We start from the raw sequence: 22,065 nt of genomic DNA, 5'->3' as shown, positions 1-22,065 counted from the left end.
TTGTAAAACTAACCTTCCTAATTTTTGAACTTGAAGTGTTAACTCATTTTTGACATAAATACCCTTCAATATTTTTATTATCTACATGTGTGTTTTAAAAGAAAGGGTAACTTTTGCAAGAAAAATATGAGGGCATTTTTGTCAAAAATAGGTACTTTTTAGGTTGAAAAAAGGTGAAGGGTTAGTTTTCCAAAGTAGAGAAGATTTCATCCCTTTTAATCGGTTATCCCTATTAATATTTAATAATAATAATAATAATAATAATAATAATAATAATAATAATAATAATAATAATAATAATGCCTAAAAACTACAAAAAGAGAAAAAATAAAAAAGTAAATTGAGGTGGGAATAAGAGGAAAAAACAAAAAGTGGTAGAATTGGGATTTTGAAATGGTCAAATTTTCCCATCATTAGAATTTGTAAACATGATAGCCCTTCAAAGGAATTACCACTCCTAACCCACTTTGATAACTTTCCCTAATTAAAATTATTAAAAATATTAAATATATTTGGTAAAATAATTTAATATTATTTTTTAAAGTTAAAAATAATTTTGATAAATCAATATAATATCTTAAATATAATTTAACTTAAAATCAATTTAATTCATTAAACAATAAATATTAAATTTTACCAAACACCTTCTAAAAAGTGTTAATAAATCAACTTATTTAACTTAATGAAAATTATTAAAAATATTAAATATGTTTGATAAAATAATTTATTATTATCATTTAAAATTAAAATTAATTTTAATAAATCAATTTTATGCCTTAAATATAATTTAACTTAAAATCAACTTAAATCACTTAGTAATAAATATTAAATTGTACCATGATAAATCAACTTATTGACTTATAAGAGGAAATTGCATTACACCAAATTCTATTCTGCAATCTGCAGTGATCAAAACTGAATAAGGCTGTACTATCAGCTATTTTGCTCTTACAAATCGCATAAAGAGAAAACCTGGCAAGGAAAAAAGGAAGATAGTGACCAAAGCAGTACATATTTCCAACCATCAGCAATTTAAAGCATTGAAGCAATGTGGCCCTTTGTGCTTTGTGCCACTAATGTTGGTCATTTAACTGATATTGATTCTCACAAAAAGAAACTGAGCCAACCCCATTGGAAGCAGACTTTGGTAACCATAAAACCCTTGCATGCTCCCAGGAGGATGGAGATTTTCATCCCCTAAGGAAGCTGTTATTCATTTTTTTCACATCTTGATCACGGGTTTCATTTTAGATCTTTCCCTTCTGATCATGTGGGGAAGCATCAGTAACTGGTAGTGACTCTGTCGGGGTCCCTTTGCTCAAGCCTGGTGCTATTTCCTCAGATTTCAGGTTTTTAGCTGCTGAGTTGCTGGCTTCTGATCTACTTTGGGAGCTAGTTTTGTTAGGTTGCCTCTCAAGTTTACTACCGTTATCCTGGTTTTTGGCTACACTGCTATCCAATTGTTTCTTTGATTCAACCACAATTTCCTTTACAGCCTCCTCTAGTTTATCTAGTCTTACCTTTACCTTCAAAAGCTCTGGATCAGATCCCTCTCCAATTTCTTCAGCGGCATTCGACTCCAACTCTTTCTCTTTTTCTTCTTCTTCGGTTTGCTTCTTTTTCAACTCCAGTTCCTGAAGGTAGGTGACCAAACAACCAATTATGGATCATTGAACCGAAAGTCTAAATGCACCAAACACAATGTAAGGACCTTTAGTCAAATCAATTTGACCAAATAAGGACCTTTGAGCATGGATATGAAACTATTTCTTTTGGTTTCTATGGCATTTGTAGACTCAAATTGCTCTATAATAATTGAAGTGTATTCCATTCGCATGGAAGGAAATCATATGCAAAAAGTAAGAGATCATTCCTCTACAGTCTTTCTAATTGCCTTCTTCCCACCAATCAAGGGAGAAACATCACAATATCGAGGTGTGGATTTAGAAATAAATAAACAAATAAAATTATGGCATCTTAGTGAACTTTTCTTTTTGGTCAAATTATAAATGTGGCACATGAATGTATAGTATATTGTCATCACATTTCACTTTGTGATAATAGGATGATTGCCCGTAATTGAAGAGGAACCAACTGAAAAGCTGGGAAAAAGACTTATAAAGGTGTGTACATGATGAATGGTACTGTAAATAACTTAATACAGAATAAGATAAAAATTTTACAGCAAGAAAATTACCTATACTATGGCAACTTGGAAAATGCCTAAAGTAAAATCCATTGCATTGCTTCTATGTGCGTTTATGTGTATGTGTGTGTGTGTGTGTGTGTGTGTGTGTGTGTGTCTGTGTGTCTCTGTGTCTGTGTCTGTGTCTGTGTCTATGTCTGTGTCTGTCTCATATTCTGGATACAACCAACATATCAAACAGGAAAATAACCATTGAAGAATGCCCTAAGAGAAAACAATGTTATAACAGAACCATTGAATCATTCCTAACCCAGTACATGAGATTGATTCTTATAGTCAATTTAACTTAGTTAATCTTTATAGCTTCAGCATGATAAAGCAATTTGGTTACTCCAAGGATTTCTTCAAGAAGAGAAGCATGGTGTTGGTGTTTTTAATAACATGCACATTCGAAATCTGGGTTTTGTTTTTTTTCTTTTTGTTAAGTGATAGTGAGTGCAATGCATAGGAATAAAGGGGCTGCAGTTCTCAAGCTTCAGTTTAGTTACAAATTTGGGGGTAGAATCAGGAACCATTTGGTGAACATATCATCAATAAGAAAAATATTCACCAAAGAATTTAAGTTGATGAGGGCAATGGATGGTAGAATATAAGAGGATTAGAAAAAAGGGTAACATGAAGAGGCGAATGCTGTATATAAAATTATGCCAAAATCGTTCCAGACATTTACAAATAATTCGGCAATTATAAGCAATGTCAAGACATTATTAACTAACTCATTACAGAATTTTGTCACGGTGCTTCAACCTATCTTTATAAAAAGCTTAGAAAAGGAAACAATGGAAAATAAATGGAAAGACATTTTTTTTGAAACTTGTAACAAATCCATGACTTTATTTTTCAATAAAGTGAAAATTTATTAAGAAGAAGCTCAAGCCCCATGAAAATGCAGAATTTAAAAGGTAGGAAGAAAAATTTTCAAAAAGAAACAAAAAAAAAAAAAAAAAGAAATCAAGCAATCCCAAAACACTTGAGGGGATCTAAATAGTTCAAAAAAGAGAAGTGTTACTTGCCACTCTCAACTCTATCCCCGTTCAATTTACTCCATTTCAGTTTCTAATCTAGATTTGGTTGTGGTGCATGTTAACAAATACAACTCAACAACGTTGTCCCTTTCACAATAAAACCAAAAGATGGAATAGCATAGTAAGCTTGGAAAGTCTGATACCGAGAATTTTAAAAAGCAGAATAGGGAGGAAGTACGCACAAGAATTTTAAATTAGTATGGGGGCATTAAGTTTAAGTGAAAATTAGCACCAAAACATAAGGAAAAAAGAAAAGATACATTAAATTTTCTATACTCATCATATCCTGGTCACATTATCAAACAGTGTGAATAGAAGGAAACCTTTAGATATATAAGAGGAAAAGGAAAAAGGTCTAGGAATGAAGAGAGGCCAATATGACATAGACTCCGGCAAAACTTGAATAATTATAAGGACTTTATTAAAACCATAAAATACCAATATTAGACAAAGAAAATTTGATTACCTCCTCCATTCTTCTTATTTCATACCGTGCATACTGAGCCACCAAATAAACAGCTGTTACAGAAGTATGTTCTTTTAGACACAGTCAACCATACCCAGTGAAGGCATGCAGGCAAAGAAGAGTTGTAATTTGAATGTGAAACATGCAAATGTTAAACAAGTGAGAACAGATACCCAATGAAGGCATGCAGGCAAAGAAGAGTTGTACAAGATGGAAATCGATCCTGAACATGAAAAAAAGAGATGTAAGAACGTGGTCATCAAAAATGAAATGAAGATCCCAACAGGGCAAGGAAAGGTAATCATAAGCGGTCAACATGTTCTTAAGAAAAGTATTCAAAAAATTCCTGTAGTTTAAGGAACTACAAGCTACAAGACATCCATATCGACATCAAATTTGTATCGCCAGTATGTCTAATACATGGCCATCCTAGTTCACTAACAGTGCCCTAAATATTTTATTTCTCAGCTGTATGCATAAGGATTTTTCAAAATGAGAAAACTACACATTTCTGACAATGCTAAGTTGTATAGATGCTTAGTTTTATGATGAAATATAGAAGAAAAAATGGATTATATAAATTCATCTGTGTCCCTAGACAACTTCAAGACCTAGGTCTTTAGCAACACACAGACAACTTCAGTGAGCTTTGAACAGCAACAAGGATTAAACCCCTGTTATGGCGTATGCATAAGAGGATTAAAAAAATTCACTATAAGCTTCAAATTATAATCTATGAAGAGATTTACAACTATAACATCCTGAATCATGCATACAAACTGATCCAAACATTGACATAAATTTATGAGTGTTTGCATGTATAAGTAAGAACTTCGAAATAAACACGGAAACTAACAAGCTTCCCTTAATCCTGCTTCCCTTGACAGAGTCTGGGTCATTGAAAGCACACTGAGAATACTTGGTGCAAGGCCAGGGGTTAACATGTTGATTGATTGCTCATCAGCACAAGTCATTTTAGGTTGGAATTTTCCTTATTGATAGAATTCAACACCATATTATATAATATGGGGAGGGCAACTCTGCTGATCCACTTTGTCATATAATAAGTTCCCCTGTTGCTTGTGCATATTCACTCCATAAACATCTACAAGAATCCTACTTAACCAGAAAGGGAACCAAAGATAAATATTTTTTGACTTAACCTTTTCTAAAGCCCTACAAATGGAAAAGGGGGGGAAAAGTGAACCGAGCGTATCCAACACTCCATGTCTCAAAATCGACTAAACTTTAACACATTTCACAACTCTGCTTCATCAAATCATCAATTGTGGTAGCAGGATGTATATCATTTCAACACTTTCTTCAGCCTTTAAGTTTCTTTCATTGTACTACTATATTTAAATACTATCAAATGTTCTTGAAAACATTTGAGAATTCAACTATTATATATGTATAGAAAGATGTGTCACTAGACCATTCCCCCAAAAGAAGCATCTATAAAACGAAAAAGAAATAAACAAGGAGCAATTGTCAAGCTTCTGCTGCAATAACAACAGTAATTAGAATTTCAGAAACTGTTTATGGTTCTACTTTCTGAATGTTAGAAGATCCTGTTTTGTGTTTCTCAACATTGCATCCAAAATTCTATCATTAACAGAATTGTCCTATAAATGGCATGGGAGAATGATTTTCCGTTTCTGATAATGATTTAACCCATCTTCTTTCCTTGTCTTCAGATTCCTGAAGCAATCTGTTCCACTGGTGCCTTGAGATAAGCACATATTCAGCACTCCTTCCCCAAAATAGCTTCTAAAGTGTACCATGAAAAGAAACTGAAATCAAGCTTGAGTACATAACCTTTTATATCTATCACTTGAAATATGACATGGGTCATCATACATACCATCAGCAGACATCTGTTAACATGTGTTTTTTTTTTAAAATCTAGTGTGAGAATATTTTCAAAAAGAAGGGGTAATGTGCAAAAAGGCTACTATGCTAAAGAAGATGACTGAAAATTTGACAACAGCAAACAAGACGATGCAAAAGGTAAAACATCAAAATCCCAATAGGACTTTTCACAAGGCCACTGCATCTTAATTTACCTGGATAGACTATTTTGATATTCTCATAAAAAAGAATATCTTGCTAAATGAAATTTGCATCATGGAAGTCATTCTTTCACTTCATTACTCAACATCCTATATGCACTGGAAGGGAGATTAGGAAATGAAAATTGAATTAACCAAGTAAAGTAATCAAAAATCCACGCCAAGGGCTTTGCCTTAACAAGTTGAGATTTTGTATTAAATCTGAATGCATAGTATGTGGGAAAATTATTGGTTTGTCAATGGCTTGAATTTCTTCTAGATGGGAGAGGGAGTTGCAGTTCTAGCATTACAAAATATTTTGTATTTCAAAGCAAGTGCCAGAAGATCTGGACATGTGCTTCATTGTGCTCGAAATATGACGCAACAAATGCCACAATTTCTAGTCATTCTGATGTTATTACAAGTAAGACCAATGGGCCAGACCCCAATGGATCCAAGCATAGGTGAGAAGATAGAAAATAAATCCCCCTATCAGGCCAACCATACATGAAAATGAGTATCTAAAAACCACTTTGGCTAGAAGCCGATAACTATTTTTAGTCAAAAAGCCTTGTCTTAGCTAATTGAACTATATGGGTGTATGAAAAGTACCCTTTTTCACCATACTACTCTAAGGTCATCTTATATCATAGCAAAAGCAACCAAATCTTGTCCCACAACTTCAACCCACATTCTTTTTATTCCCTTCCCTTAGTCTAGTTTTGAAGTTGAATCATACAACCTCTTAAGAGTACAACTGTACAACCATTTGACTTCATAGCACATCAACCAAATACATCCAAAGGCTTAAAATGCAGCTGCCCTTCAAAACTAAATCAAAATACAATTTTTTTTCCTTTGGACTTTTCATAAGAATTACTTACTGCTGTAGTCCTTATTGCAGGTGGGTTGCTAATGGGATGTTGGTATTGCAGGTGGTGCTTGTGGGTATGGAAACTTGTACAGCCAAGGGTATATTCCCAAGTGGTGCCTCCCAGGGACATGTTACGAGCTGTGGGGTGTGTTACGAGATGAGATTCAATAATGACCCCAAGTGTTGCCTCCAGGGACCATAACCTTGACTCCCACAAAGTTGTGTGGCCCTAAATTGGCCTTTTTCAACAACAACAAAGGTTGGTGCAATCCTCCCCTCAAATACTGTGATCTAGCTGAGCCTGCCTTCCTGCAGATAGCCCAATACAGAGCTGGAATTCATCTTTCAGAAAGTTGCTCAAATCCTGTGAATTCTCTAACAATTTCTCACTCTTGTAGCTCATCATTCACATGTTTGTGTTGGCCCCAATAGAGTACCTGTTGACAGATAAGATCTAGTTTTTAGGGAGAATTTAAATAAGTCAATATGTTTAGGTTGTTATTTCCATTTATCTAGATTAGGAGTTATCAGTTTGTTTTTTATTTTTAAATTCAAATAAATCAGGTTAGTTGAAAGAAACTAAACTGCCCAGATATTAGGAGTAGGTTTCGAACTTGGTTGTAAACTCTTATTCAAACCTAAGTCTATTTAAATGTAATTTCCGTTTGATCTAACAAAAAATTTTATTTTCAAATCTTCTACATGGTATTAGAGCTAGAACTCTGATAATTTCCATGGCAAAAACAGCCATGACAGGGTCCTTACGTGGAGACAATCCCAACTCAGAAACCTCTGGCAAGACTCACGCTGATCAGCCCGTCACAGCGTTTCCCAGCGGCAACAACAGTTCGCTCCCAACACCAAACCAAACTTGACCCTCGAGCCATAAAAACCATCTTTCTTGGCTATTCTCCAACACAAAAAGGGTACCGGTGCTATTATCCCAAGACCAAAAAAATGTTTATCTCCTGAGATGTCACATTCTTTGAAGAAGTGTCATACTATTCCCCCACTTCGCTTCAGGGGGAGAACCACGACCAAGAAGCTCATGTGTGGGATTGGGACACTATTGCCTTACCTATATCCAAGACTCCATCCATGTGTGCCACCTCATTACCCGAGACCACTGCTGCTTCACCCATCACACCCGAGTTCACCTCATCTGAGACTGAGACTGCTGCTACTACACCAATCACACCCGAGCTCACCCCATCTGAAACTATACCACCATCCGAGAATATGCCACAGCAAACACAATATGCCACAACAAACACAAGCAGTACCAGTCCTTGACACAGGGGGAGATCTCAATATTCCTAATCAGCAAGAGCTCCATGTTTATTCTTGGAAACAGAATTCTCAAGGAAACAAGCTGCTCATGAACTCTATGCATTGTCCAGAATTTGAACTTGTGCTTGGAACTAATTCCTCATCTTTAGGTAATCCCGAAAACATTTCTGAAACACTAGATGTGCTAATTGCCCATAGGAATGTTAGATCATGTACAAAACATCCTATTTCTAAATTTGTGTCATATGATAACTTGTCTCCATCATTTCATGCCTTTACCACAAATCTATCTAGTGTTGATATTCCCAGGTCAGTAGAAGAAGCCTTTGCCATTCCTGAATGGAAAAATGCAGTCCTTGAAGAGATGCGAACACTTAAGAAGAATGACACATGGAGTTTGGTGAAACTACCACAAGGCAAGAGTGTGGTTGGATGTAAATGGATATTTACTGTCAAATTCAAACCAGGTGGATTGATTGAAAGATACAAAGCACGGCTGGTTGCAAAAGGTTTCACACAAACCTATGGAGTAGATTACACTGAGACTTTCACTCCTGTGGCAAAGCTCAACACAATCCAGGTCCTATTATCCCTAGCAGTACATTTGGATTGACCATTGTTTCAACTCGATGTGAAGAATGCATTCTTAAATGGTGAATTGGAGGAAGAAGTATATATGAGTCTCCCACCCGGCTTTGAAGAAGATAAGAAAAAAAGAATGGTGTGCAAGTTAAAGAAATCACTATATGGGCTAAAGCAACCTCCATGTGCATGGTTTGATAGATTTTCGAAGGTGATTAAGAGCCACGGATACTCACAAGGGCAAACTGATCAGACATTATTTGTTAAGCACTCATTAGATGGAAAAATCACAATCCTAATAGTATACGTAGATGATATAATACTTACTGGAGACAACTTCAAAGAAATGGAGGAAATTAAAAGATTGATGGCAATGGAGTTTGAGGTTAAAGATCTCAGAACTTTGAAATATTTTTTGGGAATGGAAATCGCAAGAAGTAAGACAGGCATTTCTATATCACAAAGGAAGTACATGCTAGACTTGTTAGAAGAGACAGGTATGCTCGACTGCAAACCAATTAAGACTCCAATTGAACAAGGAGGCAAGGCAAAATTAATTGAAGGAGATACGGTTGATAAAGGAAGATATCAACAGCTTGTGGGAAAACTAATATACCTTTCACACACAAGACCTGACATCACCTTTGTAGTAAGTGTAGTAAGCCAATACATGCATTCGTCATGCCAAGGACACTTTGATGCCATTTTTCGAACATTGAGGTATCTCAAGAAGACTCCGGGGAAAGGATTATTTTTTGGTAAAGAAGGAAACAACAAAGTGGAAATTTTTACAAATGCAGATTGGGCAGGATCCGTCAATGATAGGAAATCAACATCTGAGTATTGCACACGTCTTTGGGGGAATTTAGTGACTTGGCGCAGCAAAAAGCAGTCTGTAGTAGCAAGGAGCAGTGCTGAAGCTGAATACAGAGTCATTGCTCATTGTATTTGTGAAGCAATTTGGTTGAAATGGTTGCTAGAAGAGTTGCAGATCAGTTGTGAGTTCCCTATGCAACTCTATTGCGACAACAAGGCCACAATTAGCATAGCACACAACCCCGTCCATCATGATAGAACCAAATATGTGGAGGTGGATAACTAGAGAACGGAATAATCAGCATAGAGTACATTCCTACAGACCAACAAGTTGCAGACATACTCACCAAAGGTCTCTCAGGACCAACATTTGAGTACACTCAGTAGGCAAGCTTGGGCTCACTGACATCTATGGCCAAGCTTGAGGGGGAGTGATGATAGATAAGATCTAGTTTTTAGGGAGAATTTAAATAAGTCAATATGTTTAGGTTGTTATTTCCATTTATCTAGATTAGGAGTTATCAGTTTGTTTTTTATTTTTAAATTCAAATAAATCAGGTTAGTTTATAGAAACTAAACTACCAAGATATTAGGAGTAGGTTTTGGACTTGGTTGTAAACTCTCATTCAAACCTATGTCTATTTAAATGTAATTTCCGTTTGACTTAATAAAAAATTTTATTTTTACATCTTCGTACAGTAACCTGTGTCAAGAAAGGAGGCGTAAGGTTCACCACCAACAGCCACTCTTACTTCACTTGGTGCTCATCATAAATAAGGCAGGTGCAGGAGATGTCCAGGCAGTATCAGTCAAGGGCTCTAAATCCAGGTGGCTGTCCATGTCAAGGAACTGGAGCCAAAGCTGGCAGAGTAACTCCTATCTCAATGGCCAGAGCCACCAGACCCTCTCATACCAAAGTCACAATGTCAAGTCCACTTGTTGACGATTTTAGGAAAACAGTTGAGAGTGCTAAGTTCAAATTCTTGAAGTATTGTCATAAGTCTGTTAGATCCTACTTCATAGAACATGAAAATATGGAGAAAAGAAAATCCAAACTTTACTTTGAAAGCAATATCTGAGAAACCTAAGAACATAGAATTATCCATAATATCAAGTCTGGAACATTGTCAAATAACTACAACTCTTTCAATTATTACTAGATTCTTTCATCAAAGTCACACATAAAAAGGGAGTTGAAAAAAAAAAAAAAAGAGGAAATAGAAACCCGAAACAACTACATGGTACTAACTAATACATAATTGATACTACCTGATCTTGAAACAATTACAAGCTTCTCTCCAGATCCGTTAGGAGCAAGAGAAAAGGAGTTTCAAAGGTTTTTTTAGTACCATCCTGTACATTCTATTCCATATACTTCCAGATTTCTCCGGATTTTCACCGCATAGCAACAAAATTAAGCTCCCCCAAAGAAAAAAAAAACTTCCAGCCACAAAATACCCTCTAGAACATCACATATTTATGCATATGAATATTGGTCAAAAAGATGAGCATCACAAGGTTTCCTACTTTCAGATAATATTTGGTCAGCTATTTTTTGTTAGGTAAAAGTGTATTAAATTGAAAAACCAAAAAAGGCCACACCAAGTACACAAGAAGTATACAAGTGAGCACCAAGCAAAAACAAGAAAACCCTCCCCTTACGAGCAGCCTAACCAATCAATAAAATCAACATAGACAAGGATATGTATATTTTTGGATATTATATGCAATTATCCCAAAATATTATATTCAATACAATATGCAATGCCATACTTATATTTGGTTTATAAAAGGAATACAAAAATGAATGGAAAACATATTACATCTTAATGTTTAATATTTGTTTAAAATAAAATTTTATAAAAAATAGTATGAAATCTCTCACATGTTTGATATCGTTTGAAAATCATTCTACAATATATCTTTTAATAACCAAGGAACCTTCCACAGTCGACATGTTGACCACACTCACTACAACCAACATCAGGTAATCTAGGACATTTAACTAGCAACAGGAATCAAACCTAAGACTGTGCACCTCTACCACACATCCAAGTATTCGTCTAACCAACTGGGCACCCTAAGGGGCTATGCTACAATTTATAAATTAGTGATTATTTTATATTTCTCTTATCAATAATAGTCACGATTAAAATACTTAAAATTCATATATAAAAAAATTATATAATGTTGCTAAATATAGAAAATAATTTGAATATATTAAATGATACATATATTAGTATTTTACAGAATATTTTTTGAATTTTTTTTAACTACATATTAAACTATTTTTAATCAAAGTTATTTGTTTTGCATTGGAAAAAAATGAAGAAAATTGATAAAGGTATAAATTTATGATTCATGTGGCCGTATGTCCGATTAGGATTATTATATCCTAAGATATAAGAAAGAGGAAGGATGATCTATTTCACCCTCTCCCAAGTTTGGTTGAAGATGATGAGGTAAACGATGGCATAATTTATCCTGGAAAAGGACTGAAAAACAAATGAGGCTGAAGCCTGTCCTGCCACATTTCATTTCCAATAATATTTCCTATCGCACAATCCAAGGTATGTTAACAGCATTATTGTTCTGAAATAAATCCAAAGACCTCATACTAAACACATATAGATTTCGAAGAATGACATAGAAACCAGCTACTCCAAGCATCTCATGCTTTTAATTTGCAGGAAAACTCAGAAACATTGAAGCGAAGATGTTCGACGAAATGCCTGAAACAAACCCACCAGAAAATGGAGACAGAAGGAAAGAATTGAATTGAAAGAAGCGAGTAAATACCCGAATTTCTTCTTCTTGGGTGGAGTAGTGAAGAGAATCTTAGCAGCAGTCATGAAATCGAGCTTGTCTAGCTGCCGATACGCTTCGTAGTCTCGCACAGACGCATAGGCATTGTGGTCGGCGTTCGTTGTTAGTTTATTGTTGGTGTGGCAGAAAGCTCTGCCTCCAACCAGCTGACCCCTCTTTGCAAATTGAATCCAACCGCTTCTGGCTCGAAACATATCGATCGATCTTGTCTGTCACCATGTAGGTTCAAAGAGACAGTCGCCTGAGACCGAGAGCACCCTCAGTCACACTCGCCCATCTGGACTAAACATCACAGCACAGCCCCTTGAATTTTCCTTTCACTCAATCAAGAGGTTAGTCACTCGCCAATCGCCATACCAATTCCAATTCACTTCAGAGGTTTATGGATGTTAAGAACGGATTCCAATATTAACCGGGTTTCTTTTTTTATTTATTTATTTTTAATTATTATTTTTTAAAGTAATTCTAAATAAATAAATAAAAACATTTAAATTTTAAAAATACCTTATTTTCCTAACAAATCCTGGAAAATATGTTTTCTTTTAAAAACATTACTAAACATATTTCAAATGTGTAAAACAATTTCCAAATAAACTCTTTATTTGTCAAATAATTTCTTTCTTTTTTTATTTTCTTGTCAAAATATTTTTCAAACTATCTAATTAATTACAACTATATAAGATAGTTTTTAGTTTTAAAAAATTAGAAAAAAAGTATGAGAAAAAGAAAATAAAAATAATACTAATAAAATATATTTATAATTTAATATACTTCTTTAATCCTATTTTACTTATTTTTCTCTTTTATTTAAAATTTAAATAATATAATAATATGTAAATGTATGAGTAATTTTAATTATATTTAATTTTTATGGTATTTTTTTATGATAAACTAAATATTTAAAAATAATTTTTATTAACATTTTCTTTTTAATTTCTTTATGCTATGTTTGATTCCCCAAAAGTACTAAGAAAAAAAAACATAGTAAGAAAAATGATTTTTATACATTTGGTTTCATTATAAAAAAATATTAAAGAAAATCAAATATAGTTAAAATTAGTTAGAAATTTATGCATTTTAAAATCATTTTAATTATGTTTGGTTCTTGGAAAATACAAAGAAGAGAAAAAAATGTAAAGAAAAATTATTTTTATATGTTTGATTTGTAAGCTGAATACACGTTCTCACTTCATGATGTGGTCTAGCACTTTGACCACATCCTCCACCATCTCACTTCTGCTACGGTTAAGAAGCACATTCCAGCAACTGCTCAACGTGGTGGCAAGAACAACGTGGTATGATGGAAGCCACGGTTATAAAGATTTTAAAAAGAAAAATGGTCCTGAACTCGTCTGTTGTTTTTATCTTCAGAAACACCATCTAAACAAAGGGAGATCAGAGTTTGGAAATCAAGTTTTTGAAACCGACTACAATGGCTAAAGATAAGTAGACTATTCTTAGTCTTTTTCAGTTTTGATTCATGTTGCAAATTCATTGGAATCATATATATATATAGCATGTAAATAACTTACATTTGGTATCAGAGCACGTTAAATCTTACCTCTGTTTTGTATTAATTTTGAATGAAAATTCTTGTTATTATGATCTCTCTAAATTATTTAAACAATGACTGCTTGAGGAATTCCAAAGGGTTGGCGTAATTCTTTCAGCTTCAGCGGCGCTATTAAGGCGCCATTGGAGACACCATTGGGAGTGCATTTTGGGGCTGCAACCAGCGCCATTTCAGGCGCCATACCAGCCCCGTTCAGGCACCACTTGCAGCACCATTGAAAGTCCATTTTTTGGGGCTGCAACCAGTCCATTTTCAGGCGTCATACCAGCCCCGTTCAGGCACCACATGCAGCACCATTGAAAGTCCATTTTTTGGGGTTGCAACCAGTCCATTTTCAGGCACCATACCAGCCCTGTTCAAGCACCACATGCAGCACCATTGAAAGTCCATTTTTTGGGGCTGCAACCAGTCCATTTTCAGGCACCATACCAGCCTTGTTCAGGCACCACATGCAGCACCATTGAAAGTCCATTTTTTAGGGCTACAACCAGTTCATTTCAGGCGTCATACCAGCGCCGTTTCAGGCGTCTTTTCACGCCGGCAAGAGGCGCCCTTTGGGAGTGCTGTTCAGGCGCTATTCGCAGCGGCTGGAAGTCACCAGTGAGGACTTACTTGCTGGTGATGTTGGTAGCCAGAAGGCACCCGTGAGGCTCTTTATGCCTCTGATGTAGGCGGCTCCATGGCTAGCTGGTGATGAAGCAATCCACAAGGGTGGCGGTAAATTAGAACCTAGAGAGAGAATGGGTTCTATTAAGTATTGGGTCATGTATTAAATGGGAAATTTGGGCCTTGGTATAAGAGGCTATTGGGCTCATTAAGCTCAATGCATGCCAATAGCCCATTTTACAAAATTATGGGCTTTAAGTTTTGGTTCATTGAATGATGGTTAAAATTGGGTTAGTTTAGGCCCTTTTTAGCCCGATTTGAATTTTTATTTTAATTTTATTGGGCATGGAATTGATTGTGTTTTATTTGGATTTAGGCATTCATTCATAATTTGAAACCTTTAAATTATTTTTTTAAATTATCATGTAAATTTTATACATGCAAAATAAATAATTATATATTGTTTTATATGTTTGTAGCCTAAATTAAAGTTGTAGCTCTTAATGCATGCAATTATTGCCTGAATTTGAGTTAGATATATTAAAATTATATCATATAGTTTTAATGTCTAGTGAAACCATATGATTTTTTAAATAATTAAGGAATAGCCACAGCATCCTTAATTATATAAAAATTATATATTAAGTAAATAAGGATCACATTATGGACATTAATTGTAATTAATTATATAAATATGATGATTTTACCCCCACAGGGTTTTCATTATGTTTATATAATTAATTAGGATAAAATATTAAAATTAATTTTTCCTAATTTACCCACAGGAGTTAGGAAGAATTAATTTAATAGGTTTATCATAAAGATTATAGATAGAAAATATCAAACTATATTCATAATAAATTTCATAATTCAATAAAATAGTTTGATAAAGTCTATCATAAAGATAATTAATTTGATTGAATTAAAGATTTAGCCCACAAACAATTTTTAATAAAATTAAATTAAATTTTAAGCATGTTCTACATTGATAAAGCATGAATTTATATTAAAGCCTCAAAATTTTTTAATAAGCTTGTAATCCTTTTGTGCAGTTTTACCTAGCATATCTGATATTCATTGTGAGGTTCCCGAACTTAGAGGAAATAACTTTAAGATATGGAAGGAAAGAATTCTTCTTCAATTAGGGTGCATGGACATAGACTATGCCATAAGGAAAGATGAACCAGATAAGATCACTGATACCAGCACACCTGAAGAAATATTATTGTACGAACGCTGGGAGAAATCTAATCGGCTCAGCGTGATGTACATAAAGACAAAAATTAGTGCTGGTATACGTGGTTCAATTGAGCAACTTGAGAATGTCCACGAATTGCTCAAGGCTATTGACGAGCAATTCGTCACTTCAGACAAAGCCTTGGCAAGCACCCTGATTATGAAGTTCACATCCCTGAAGCTCACCAGCATAAGAGGTGTACGCAAACGCATCATGGAAATGAGGGACATAGTGGCTCAATTGAAGAAACTCGAGGTAGAAATGTCTGAATCCTTCTTGGTGCACTTTATCCTTAACACTCTTCCGCCTCAGTATGAACCTTTCAAAATCTCTTACAACACACATAAGGATAAGTGGTCTATCAATGAATTGATGACCATGTGTGTTCAAGAGGAAGGAAGGTTATTGATGGAACATGGAGAAAGTGTCATGCTGGTGACGCAAAGGAAAGGAAAGAAAGGAAAATCTCAAGCTAGTCAGAAAGGGAAGTAACAAATTCCTCCCAAATCTGACATTAAGAAAGAAAAAAAGTGTTTTTTCTGTATTTCAGAAATGGCATGAGAAGAAAGGTAACCCTACCTCATTTGTTTGTTATGAATCTAATATGGTTAATGTAAATACCAACACATGGTGGATTGATTCTGGATCTACAATCCACATTTCAAATTCCTTGCAGGGTATGCAAAACCTAAGGAAGCCAGTGACAAGTGAGCAATTCATCTTATCTGAAAACAAGATGGGCTCGCATGTGAAAGCAATAGGGACATGTTATTTAACTTTAAATAGTGGTTTTGTTTTAGAATTGCAAAAGACCTTTTATGTACCAAGTTTCTCACGAAACTTGATTTCAATTTCTAGACTTGTACCGTTTGGATATTCCTTTCATTTTTCAGAAACATCTTTCAGTTTGATTTATAAATCTGATTGTGTTGGGAATGGTATTTTGTCTGATGGACTTTATTGCATATTCTTACAAAATGATACCACTCATAATTCATTACATGTCCAAACTGGCATTAAAAGATGTGTTGTTAATGAGGATTTCTCTACATTGTGGCACCGGAGATTAGGTCATATCTCCATAGATAGAATCAAAAGATTGGTGAATGATGGGGTACTTAGTACTCTAGATTTTACTGACTTTGAGACTTGTGTGGACTACATTAAGGGAAAGCAAACCAACAAGTCAAAGAGAGGTGCTACTAGGAGTTCTACCATACTAGAGATCATACATACAGATATATGTAGTCTTGACATGGACTCTCATGGTCAGAAATACTTCATCTCTTTCATAGATGATCTCTCACGATACATGTATCTCTACATACTTCATAATAAAAATGAAGCTTTAGAAGCCTTTAAAGTTTTCAAGGCAGAAGTAGAGAAACAATATGGTAAACAAATTAAGATCGTGAGATCAGATAGAGGTGGAGAATATTATGGTAGGTGCTTGGAAGAAGGACAATCACCTGGGTCATTTGCAAAGTTTCTTCAAGAATATGGGATTGTTGCCCAATACACCATGCCTGGTTCTCCAGACCAAAATGGTATAGCAGAAAGAAGAAACCGAACTTTATTGGACATGGTGAGGAGTATTCTTAGTAGCTCAAAACTTCCTAAATTCTTGTGGACTGAAGCACTTAAGACATCAGTGTACATATTAAACCGAGTTCCAACCAAGGCTGTCCCAAAGACGCCATTTGAGTTATTGAAATGTTGGAAACCGAGTTTACGACATATGCGCGTTTGGGGATGCTCGTCTGAAGTGAGAATTTAAAATCTACAGGAGAAGAAACTGGACCCAAGGACTATTAGTGGGTATTTCATTGGATATGCTGAAAAGTCTAAGAGGTACATATTTTACTGTCCATCTCACAGCACTAGGATTGTGGAATCAAGAAATGCTAAATTTCTTAAATATGACTTGGTTAGTGGGAGCGATCAATTCAGAAACATAGTTTCTGATATTGATCATACAAAGTCTCAACCTTCCACTTCAAGTGATAGATTGTTTATTGTTCATAACACCCTTCAAGTACAATCGGGTGTAGATCGAACAATCGTTGAAGTTCAACCAGTCGTTGAAGTTCCACAAGCTGTTGACAATATTCCAGTAGATCAAGTTGATTAGGAGTTTCTTGACACTTCTGAACAACAAATTAAACCTCATACTTCCTTAGAAGATATTGGTGCAACCTTAAGAAAGTCTACTCAAACTAAGAGGTCAGCAATTCCTAATGATTATGTAGTGTATCTATAGGAATGTGACTACAATATAGGAGCCGAAAATGATCCCGAATCTTTTTCACAAGCCATGAGTTGTAAAGAATCAGAATTGTGGTACAATGCCATGAAGGATGAGATGAGTTCCATGAAGTGCAACGATGTTTGGGACCTTGTTGAGTTGCCTAATGGTGCAAAAACCATTGGTTGTAAATGGGTTTTTAAGACAAAGAAAGACTCATTAGGCAACATTGAGAGATACAAGGCCAGACTTGTTGCAAAAGGGTTCACTCAGAAAGAAGGAATCGATTATACGGAAACCTTTTCTCCTGTATCTAAGAAAGATTCCTTGCGCATTATATTGGCATTAGTAGCCCACTTTGATTTGGAATTGCAACAAATGGATGTGAAAACAACATTTCTTAATGGAGCTAGAGGATGAGGTTTACATGAAACAACCTGAAGGATTCCCCTCTAGTGATGGTGAGCAATTGGTTTGTAAGTTTAAGAAATCCATATACGGTTTAAAACAAGCATCCTGCCAATGGTATTTAAAATTCCATAACATGATTTCTTCATTTGGTTTTGAAGAAAATGTTATGGATCAATGCACATACCTTAAGGTCAGTGGGAGTAAAGTTTGTTTTCTTGTTTTATACGTAGATGACATCTACTTGCAACCAATGATAAGGGTTTACTTCATGAGGTAAAACAATTCCTCTCTAAAACTTTCGACATGAAGGATATGGGTGAGGCATCTTATGTCATTGGCATTAAGATCCATAGAGACAGATTTCAAGGTATCTTAGGTTTGTCTCAAGAGACCTATATCAATAAAGTTTTAGAGAGATTTCGGATGAAGAATTGTTCACCTAGTGTTTCTCCTATAGTAAAGGGTGATAGGTTCAATCTAGACCAATGCCCGAAAAACGATCTTAAGATGGAACAAATGAAGAACATTCCATATGCTTCTGCAGTTGGAAGTCTGATGTATGCTCAGGTCTGCACAAGGCCTGACATTGCATTTGTTGTTGGAATGTTAGGACGATATCAGAGTAACCCAGGTAAGGACCACTAGAAAACTGCAAAGAAAGTGATGAGATATCTTCAAGGAACCAAATATTACAAGCTTATGTACAAACGGACAAGCAATTTAGAAGTTGTTGGCTACTCAGATTCAGACTTTGCTGGTTGTGTTGATTCACGTAAATCAACATTTGGATACATTTTTATATTAGCCGGTGGAGCTATATCTTGGAGGAGCGTTAAGCAGACCATGACTGCTACTTCTACTATGGAAGCTGAGTTCATATCTTGTTTTGAGGCTACTTCACATGGTGTATGGCTTAAGAGTTTCATTTCCGGGCTTAGAGTTATGGATTCAATATCTAGGCCATTGAGTATATATTGCGACAATTCAGCTGCAGTCTTTATGGCGAAGAACAATAAAAGTGGAAGTCAAAGCAAACACATCGACATTAAGTATCTAGCCATAAGAGAACATGTTAAAGAAAAGAAAGTGGTTATTGAGCACATTAGCACTGAATTGATGATCGCTGATCCTTTGACTAAGGGCATGCCACCATTGAAATTCAAGGATCATGTAGTGAACATGGGACTTAGTTCCCTTATCTAGTTTCTATTGTACAAATTCTTATTATGATGTTTTCTCATATTGATGTGCACTTTTATTTAATTTTGAGAAAATTCAACTTCATTGGACCAAGAATGAATATAGGGTTTATTCATTAAGTAATATTGTCACATAAAGTATAATGTTAAGAAATGAGTACACTGTAATACATGGAAGGTAACACTTGTTAAATAGAGGACTTATCGCCATGATTCATGTATTTGTTACTTAATGGGACAATTGATGGACTGAATTAGGACATTAGGTTAAAGGTGTGGACCAAGTGGGAAAATGTAAGCTGAATACACGCTCACACGTTCTCACTTCATGATGTGGTCCAACACTTTGACCACGTCCTCCACCATCTCACTTCCGCTGCGGTTAAGGAGCACATTTCAACAACTACTTAACGTGGTGGCAAGAACAACGTGGTATGATGGAAGCCACGGTTATAAATATTTTAAAAAGAAAAATGGTCCCGAACTCGTCTGCTGTTTTTATCTTCAGAAACACCATCTAAACAAAGGGAGATCAGAGTTTGGAAATCAAGTTTTTGAAACCGGCTACAATGGTTGGAGGTAAGTAGACTATTCTTAGTCTTTTTCAGTTTTGATTCAAGTTGTAAATTCATTGGAATCATATATATATATATATATAACATGTAAACAACTTACATGATTATCCTATAAAAAAATATCAAAATAAAATAAAATATAATTAAAATTAGTTAAAAATTATTTATTTTAAAATTATTTAATCTTTATATCGATGAGTTAAAATAATTAAAATAAATTTAAATTAACAAATAAAAATAATTTAACAACTTTTAATCTATTTTTTATTTTTCTTCATTTTTTCTTTCATTCTACTTTTCTTTTGTAATCTTTATATAATCTAGGAAAATAAGTAAAATAACTTTAAAGAAACATATTAAAATAATTTATTGACTTTAAATCTATTTTTATTTTTTTTTCCTTGCACTTTTCCTCTTCATTTTATTTCTCTTACATTTTCCCTCAAATTTTTTGGGAACAAAATATAGCATTAATATTACTTTAGAAACATAATATTTATCTATCGTATTCAAAATCCAATCATTTATACCTTAAAATCTCTATATCTAAGGATATGTTTAGCAGTAGGAAATCCAAAAGAAAATGCAAGTAAAGGAAATAGGGAAGAAAAATAAAAAAAGTAAAAAATAAATTAAAAATAAATTTAAATTTGGATTATTCTTTTAACTTTTGATGTAAAAAATAAATAATATACAAGTGTATGACTAAGTTTAATTACATTTCATTTTTCTTCATATTTTTAATAATAAAATGAAGTGTATAAACAATCTACTACATTTTTTATTTTCCTCACCTAAAAGTCCACATGTCACCGAAAGTATGATATTATGATAGGGATGTATTGTGTGGAACATGCAGCCTTAAAGTGACAATGTCTTATCATTTTTTATTTCATTTTTTTATTTTACTCTTTAAGTCTTGTTTATGTTATTGTGTAATAGTGTTTGTTTTTAGCCTTAAAAAGAAAAAATCAAAATATTTAAATTTTTTTATTCTATTAAAAGTAATTTATTAATATTTATTGTGTAATAGTGTTTGTTTTCAGCCTTAAAAGAAAAAATCAAAATATTTAACTTTTTTTTATTCAATTAAAAGTAATTTATTAATATCAATTAATATAATGAAAGTGAGTTTTAGTAATTTTGGCACATTCTCAAAATGGGTATATTAGATGAATTCAGTAATAGACGTCAGTTGGCATTTCAACCTTTTTTCTCCTTTTAGGGTCTATCTAAAAGAGAATCCAGTACTTCTTGATGAACTCCCCGTGGATATCTTTGCTTCAAAATAAAATAATTAGAATTAGGTTCAATCAATTGGAATTTGTATTATCCGTATAAGGAAATAGAAAAAAACTAAATATTTTAACTTTTTTTATTCAACAAAAAATGCAAACACCCTCTAAGTTTTATCTCATTTAATTTTTGTTGTTTAACATGACAATCTTAATTGATAAAGATCTCCCTAAGATTTATAAGCATGTTGTAACATTTTTTTCTTCATTATATCTTTTTTCAAATGAGGTTTTAATGAGATATATTTTCCTAAACGGCTAAGATTATGGTTGGTCCCATAAAGTACTAAGGAGAAAAAAAAAATTTAGAAAAATGATTTTTTTCCTGTTTAATTTTATTATAAAAAAAATTAAATTAAATATAATTAAAATTAGCAAAAGAAATTATATATTTTTAAATTATTTAATTTGTATATTAACAAGTTAAAGAAGTGAAATAAGTTTAAAGTAAAATATAAAAATAAATTATTAATTTAAATTTATTTTTTATTTTTGTCTTACTCCTTCTTTCCATCTATTTTTTCTCTTTATTTTATTTCCCTCACATTTTTTATCAAACTTAAAATGCATTTGACAATGTTTTTATTTCAAGTGTTTTTAATAAAAATGTTTTTTCTGAAAATATTTTTAGAATAATCATCTATTAAGTTTTTCTCCAAAAAATATTATATATATTGTCTTCTTTGGACCCAAAGGAGTCTTCACGACTTTAAAATGTATCTACTTAGTTGAGAGAAATTTATATTTATATAGCGTCAAAACTTTCTTCTGTATTCGATCTAGGTTCT

The 22,065-nt window shown here is 33.8% G+C and overlaps 1 protein-coding gene across 1 annotated transcript; it reads right to left on the bottom strand.

The window, feature by feature from the left end:
* Positions 1-838: 838 nt before the first annotated feature.
* Positions 839-12,540, bottom strand: LOC100243908 (uncharacterized). The gene is made up of 4 exons (XM_002273541.4): positions 12,110-12,540; positions 3,871-3,920; positions 3,698-3,750; positions 839-1,634 (listed from the first exon to the last, which is right to left on the bottom strand). The coding sequence occupies exons 1-4, from the start codon at positions 12,328-12,330 to the stop codon at positions 1,248-1,250; spliced, it is 711 nt and encodes a 236-aa protein (XP_002273577.1). The 5' UTR covers positions 12,331-12,540; the 3' UTR covers positions 839-1,247.
* Positions 12,541-22,065: the final 9,525 nt, after the last annotated feature.

The sequence above is a fragment of the Vitis vinifera genome, chromosome 9 (genome assembly GCF_030704535.1).
Source record: "Vitis vinifera cultivar Pinot Noir 40024 chromosome 9, ASM3070453v1".
Classification (NCBI taxonomy): Eukaryota; Viridiplantae; Streptophyta; class Magnoliopsida; order Vitales; family Vitaceae; genus Vitis; species Vitis vinifera.
The sequence above is the reverse complement of the archived record's forward strand: the minus strand, read 5'-3'. Positions and strand labels throughout refer to the sequence as shown.

What these genes read in the sequence shown, in the direction of transcription:
- LOC100243908 (XM_002273541.4), bottom strand. Translation starts at nt 12,330, where the DNA reads ATGTTTCGAGCCAGAAGCGGTTGGATTCAATTTGCAAAGAGGGGTCAG. An exon ending in CCCAAGAAGAAGAAATTCGG is followed by an intron (nt 3,921 to 12,109) that starts GTATTTACTCGC and finishes TTTCATGTTCAG; the next exon opens with GATCGATTTCCATCTTGTAC. An exon ending in AAATAAGAAGAATGGAGGAG is followed by an intron (nt 1,635 to 3,697) that starts GTAATCAAATTT and finishes ACCTACCTTCAG; the next exon opens with GAACTGGAGTTGAAAAAGAA.